This window comes from Synchiropus splendidus, chromosome 18 (genome assembly GCF_027744825.2).
Source record: "Synchiropus splendidus isolate RoL2022-P1 chromosome 18, RoL_Sspl_1.0, whole genome shotgun sequence".
Taxonomy (NCBI): Eukaryota; Metazoa; Chordata; class Actinopteri; order Syngnathiformes; family Callionymidae; genus Synchiropus; species Synchiropus splendidus.
The window spans coordinates 8,895,331-8,901,550 of record NC_071351.1 but is presented as its reverse complement, the minus strand read 5'-3'; the positions used below and the strand labels follow the sequence as shown (position 1 = coordinate 8,901,550).

Here is a 6,220-nt window from a genome sequence, read left to right as displayed (position 1 = left end):
TTTACTAAAAATGGTCGGATAAAAATTGGATTTAAACCGCGCAAGTTTTTTCTTCTAATCTCTACCTTTGTTTATGTACACATTTGTTTTATTTATTACCTTTAATCAGTCAGAAAACAACCATCATAAAATAACACTATCCTCACAGCTGGAGAACGTATCATTATTTTATGTCCCACTAACTACCAAAAGTGTCAAAGGCTCTGAAAACATTTACGTCAATGTAATCATTCCAAAACAAAAAAAAAATCAAGTCGACAGAAAGTCGGTTTTATTCAGCAAACAATTCCACATGAAAAAGTCAATGTGTATACAATGCGTTTATAAACTGTTAGTAACAAAGAAGCAACATGTTTTTACTGCGTTATGAGAATGCATGAGGAAATCAAAATACACCTGCAACTGTAACAACCAACACAGGTCAAGCGCAACAGAGCCCCAATATTTTGGCATTGAAATATGGTAGGATTTTGGTCACTACACAAGACACACAAAGCAAAACTGGAACAATGAAAAAAAAACATAAAAGAGCCATGCTGGAGCTGGACTAGTCTATTTTTTCTAGCTTTTTTTGCATTTAAGCACATAACCACCAAAAGGCCTCTGTGTGTCTTTAAAAGCCGCTTTCACACAGAAAAGACAGGGTTTTTAAATAATGTCAAATTATTAATCTTTCTCATCAACATGCTGGCAATTATTAATCATAAGTAATGACAACATGTTGATTTCCAATGCAAATAAAAACATATTGACGTTCTGTAATACTCAAAGTTTAGGGATGACCTAAATAAATGTTAACTGCTTTTTCAAATAACAGAAGCTGAAAGTGCAGATCGCATACAACTAATTCAACAATACCCTGGATTATAATGTTAATGACAACATTGGGAACATATTCATCCTGCGATCTAATCTTATCTAATTTAATATTCCTTCTCAAAGTTCCACATTTGGAGAAAAACTATTTTAATGAAATGGCTGTGTAAACAGAAAATTCATGAGAAAGAACATGGATAGAAGGTGAGTTACATGGGTCTGGCGCCTCCTTCTGTGTCGGCAGGCGGGTTTGACGTCTTGTGGAAAGGAGTCTCCTTGTAAATAAACCAACAGTTGCCTCCCCACAAGATTAAGTTGAGAAAACCAAATATCTGCCCAACAGTGTGGAAAGAGAAACCGTCAGATGATGCAGTGGGAGTACAATTAACATCTCAGGGATTATTCCTGACTCACCACTGAGGCATTCAGTCGTCCCATGTGAGGAACGGCACCTGAAGTGCATGTGTTCCCCTTGCAAACATCCAGCCCTGACACGACAGTGGCAGGACTGGTGGCGTACTTCACATCTGTCAGGCCTTTAGCCCAAGCAGAGGCTGAAGTCAGCCACAGGAAGGCAAAGGCTGCTGTCAGCAGTAGGTCCTGAGAGGAGAAGAGAGATTTAAGCGCAGTCAGAATGTTTTCTAATTCCACCCACAGAGTCTACTGGGGTCACCCCTCAAAAGCAGCTATGGAGAATATTCATGGCCAGCAACTTCAGTGACAATTCCGTCGCTCCTTCCTGCCCAGTGCAGTCACATTGTACAATGGTAAACGCTGACGGGTCTCATTGTTCATTGCCAAACATTTACTTATTGAATTTATTTAATTACGCAACGTGGTGCTTTGATGTTTAGTGAGCGTCTTAATGTCTTCACTGTTGCTGCTGAAACAAGTTGAATTTACCCCACTAATAAACAACATCTAATCTAATGTAAAAAGACATTATATATACACCCAAGCATAAATCATAATTTATGTAATACATATTCTGAGATATTAGCAAGGTAATGTACCACAGTGGGTCCACGACTGGTCCCCCTGTAAAGGTGCTGGTAGCCAAGGTAGAGGACAATGGTGGCAGTGCAGTAGATGAACGCCAACACTCCAACACAGACAAAAAACTGTGCAGATGATGCATGGTTGCCGACCAAGTACAAGGTGGAGGTGGATGTTTGATTCGGCTTGCAGTCAGGAACGTCAAAAGAATGATCTGGCAACCTGTGTCAACAGAGAATCCTATTTTTACACAACCACTTCTGTTTTAGACCGGTTGCAATACTGTCCTTGACAAACCTAAAAGGGTAGTTAAACTTGGCTTGTACTTCCTGACTACTGCTGCTGCCCGAACACTGGACGTTGAAGCTGGTGCTGCCGCTGTAGCCAGCTGTGGTGGCGAAGGCAAAAATAGAGAACACCTGCAGGTACAGACCAGACAGATGTTCAGAGCACACACACCCACGCGCACACAGAGACACTTCCTGTCAGTCAAATACGAGGAACGCGACAGTTTCTATCACCAAAACCAGATCAGCATGTCGATGAAATTGGAGTGCTTATGTTCCACCTCAAAAAGTGGCAACCACCAAGCAAGCAGGCATTGTCTACTTATAATAAGTAAGTAGCAATCACAGTATTTTGGCAGGGTGTGTTTTTGTTGTTAGAAACGATGATGTTTAGTCACCATGCCTCACTACACAACTGTCAGCTCTTGTCTCTGGCAGCTTGTTTGATAAGAAGTTTGGTCCTTCCTGTGTTTCCTGCACGTTTCCTCTGAGAGACATTGGTTGGACAAGTGTGAGTGATCGTGGAATGGTGTCCGTCATAACTTCATAATCATAAATGAATAGATGCATTCGCAGCCATGAGGAGCATGAGCATGTAAAAACAATTTAGCTGCGGACCGATAGTGATGATTGTGAGATGACTGCTTGGTCAAGCATGCTACAGGTCACAAGACATGTTGTCAATTTGGACGGGTCGCAAGGAAGGACAGTTTCCATTGTAGGCCACACCTAAGAAAACTATCGGGGGGAATAAAAATAAAAACCTCACAAACTTACCCATTCTAGCAATCGAATGAAGGCCAGGGGTTCCTTCAGAGGTCCCAAGTCTAAAGCAAATCCAGACGACATCACTTTCTGCAGAGAAATGAAGAAGCAACTTGGGAAAGACTTTCTCCGGAAAGCTTCGTATTCTGACGCGTTCTTATCAGATCTGTTACCTGGGCGACGGACTCCATGGTTGTTAGTATCGATTACGTCCTGGATGTTCGAAGCGAAATCGACGCTCGACGAGATTGTCAAACTTTTCTCAGAACTTCAGCTAAATGGCCAAACGCCGTGGCTGACATGTGATCTGCGACGTCGTGACGTCACAGAGGCAACGGCAGGCACGTAACGGATTCACGTTTCTTAAATCCGCTTTTAAGTTTCGGGGTGACGTGGACGAACATTAATATTTCTCTAATTCACTTGAAGAAAATAATGGCATTCACACTTAGAATTATTATTTTTGTAACAATTACTCATCATAAATATTATTATGAAATTAAACCCGGCGCAAAACTAATTACATTGAACCCCCTGAATAAATTATCGCTTTATTTGTTAGTTAAAATTATTTAGGTTTAATATTATTGTGAGCTTTGTTCATTGGCATCACCCGCGTCTGCAGGAATAATGATTATACCTTCAAGATCAACACGTATTAATTTAAGAGCATAAACTAAATCCCAATTTCAAATACCAACTCGAGATTTCCAATGAGGAATACAAATAGAAAGCAGGATATAAAGCCGGTGCCTAAGATCATTTATGATGAGAATAAATAAATAACAATTTTTTTTTTAATAATGTTTTTTTTCTTTGTCGTTAGTTGGTTGGAATTATGTTGTTGTTGTTATGTTATTCTATTTATTTTATTTTATTTGTTTTTTTGTTGCACTTTATTCCAAGGCACTTTCCTAGTCAGTGGGCTCCCCACTGACCATAGCAATAAATTTGATTCTGATTCTGATTCTGATATCAAAGTGTAATATTAGCCACAGTTAAGCACGTGTAAAGTGCTTAACATGTAAACTATGCATTGCATTAAAGAGGGTAAAGTTAAGCGTTCATGCTCTTTTATTGATTTAACTCATGTCTATATTGTTTACACACACACACACAGACTCACACGCACATACATATATATATATATATATATATATATATATATATATATATATATATATATATATATATATGCTCATTATTTGAACACGAATGCTTCAGGGGATGCACTTTGCCAATTTTAGATACAAAAACAATTCAACACTCTGATATCCATGTACGATTGATGTACATTATATATATATATATATATATATATATATATATATATATATATATATATATATATATATATATATATATATATATATATATATATATATATGGATGGATGGATAGAGAAAATTGTCACAGAAATTGTAATTCTATTTCGCTAGAGGTCTCCATTTCCACATCACTTGTTTGACGCAATATAAGCCTCTACACCAACTGAAAGCCATTTTCTTTATCTGTGAAGTGGCACATGTGACTCATTTCTTGCAATCACAATTCAACATATTCAACAGTGTCTTTGTTTTGCCCCTCTTTGCCCTGTCGATTAAATAGTATCCTGCTTTGACAAGGAATCCGGGTGTCAGCTTTATCAAATTATTTGGAAAAAGACATTTTTTATTCAGATCAACATTGAATAACATCCAAAAACAGAGTGGTTTCATAACGTTGATACATTCTAGGGCAGAAGCAAACTGGTCTGACAACCGTAAAGGATAACATCTTTTTCAGCATACTTTGAAACATGTCAGACTGGTTTCCTTCTGCCACAGGGTAAACAAGAAGATCATCAAACAGGCTGCAAGACAATACAATCTGATAGTCACTTCTTGTAAGAAGGTAGTTTCACTCTAATCTCTCCTCGCTGAAAGGAGCATGACCTAGATTGCTTTTATTTGATCCAAATTTGTCTTGCAATGTTCCCAGGAATGTTTCCTCTCTGTGTCTCACAGTTATGTCTTTGTTGTGACCTCCTGTCCCATCACATGCACTCATTTAACTAAGGTCACACGACGACCCTGTACAAAATGATTTAATTTGATTTTTTTTTAAATGAGCAAGCTGCTCAGTTTTGTTTCTGGAAACAAAAGACATTCAATGTTGGAATGAAAGTATGAAAGAAATGTACAGGGAAATCCCATTCTGTGGCACACAACTGAAAGGCAATTTGAATATAACTGTTTTTCTGATGTTTTAAATGTTTAACTCAGGATGCAGTGCACAGTTAAAAACAGAAATCGAGAGGAAAACAGGCTGCAAGTCTTTGCCTTAAACTGGACTCTTCAGTATGACACTATTTTGTTTCTGAACAACACTGTAACATTCTTTTAAGAGTATGATCAAAGTCAATACAAAACACAACATCTGTCTCCACTCCTCAGTTCAGCTGATTCTGGACAACTGCCTCAGGAGGTCTCACAAGTTAACATGATTGATTAGACATGTTTGTTAGTTTGAGTAGTGTTAACTGTTGTCAACCACTGCTGACTGATGCTACACACGTCCTGCTGATATTTTTGTTCACCACTGTTGAATGTGTGCACAATGTGCCAGTTATTTCCGGCGATAATGTCACTAAAGCAAGATTGGTAAATGCAAAACTATGGTTTTTATTTTCGGGATTCTCTCCCCACAGCACGAGTCAGGGCTGTGTGATCCTGACCATGAACCAAACACAAGGAACTGGTGTGAAGATACCGACTGTCTGGTCTCAGGCTTGTGTAATCATGATCAGCCAGAAAATCCTGTCTGAATGACGGTCAATATACTTTAACTGAAAGCTAGAGCAGGAAAGGGGCACAAAAGCATGGTGAAATAGGAACCTGTGTTGCTGCTCTGTGCCTCGTCATTGTTCATTTGCATGTCAACTTATTTTACCTTTCAAGTCCATATAAAATTGAACTCTTATTAAGAAAGTAAAAGTTGCGTTGCTCTCTAACATTTGGATTCATTTTAAAATGTAACATATCACATTCTACCAGTGACAAAGACCTAGGAATTTGCGACCTCATGGTCCTCTTTTTGCTCTGTATTTACATTCTTGTCATTCTTTTTGTGAACTAGATTCTCTGAAAGCACTTTGTTACCCTCGCTCCACAAATAATAATTTGTAAATATGGTAGGATCATGTATTTCTAATTAAAAAAGGTTCGTAAGTAAGTAAATAAATAAATACATAAATCATATCCACTTTTAATTCCAAGCAGGCAGGATTTTCAGTAGTACTGCTCTACCTACCTTTGCAGTCTTTGACAGGCGTTGTTGCGTCTGTTTTGGACCGCCTTTTTCTTGTAAGGACGAAT

The 6,220-nt window shown here is 38.2% G+C and overlaps 1 protein-coding gene across 1 annotated transcript; it reads right to left on the bottom strand.

The window, feature by feature from the left end:
* Positions 1–238: 238 nt before the first annotated feature.
* Positions 239–3,203, bottom strand: sypl2b (synaptophysin-like 2b). Its single transcript, XM_053849378.1, has 6 exons — positions 3,038–3,203; positions 2,877–2,954; positions 2,110–2,231; positions 1,830–2,034; positions 1,231–1,416; positions 239–1,148 (listed from the first exon to the last, which is right to left on the bottom strand). The coding sequence occupies exons 1-6, from the start codon at positions 3,053–3,055 to the stop codon at positions 1,026–1,028; spliced, it is 732 nt and encodes a 243-aa protein (XP_053705353.1). The 5' UTR covers positions 3,056–3,203; the 3' UTR covers positions 239–1,025.
* Positions 3,204–6,220: the final 3,017 nt, after the last annotated feature.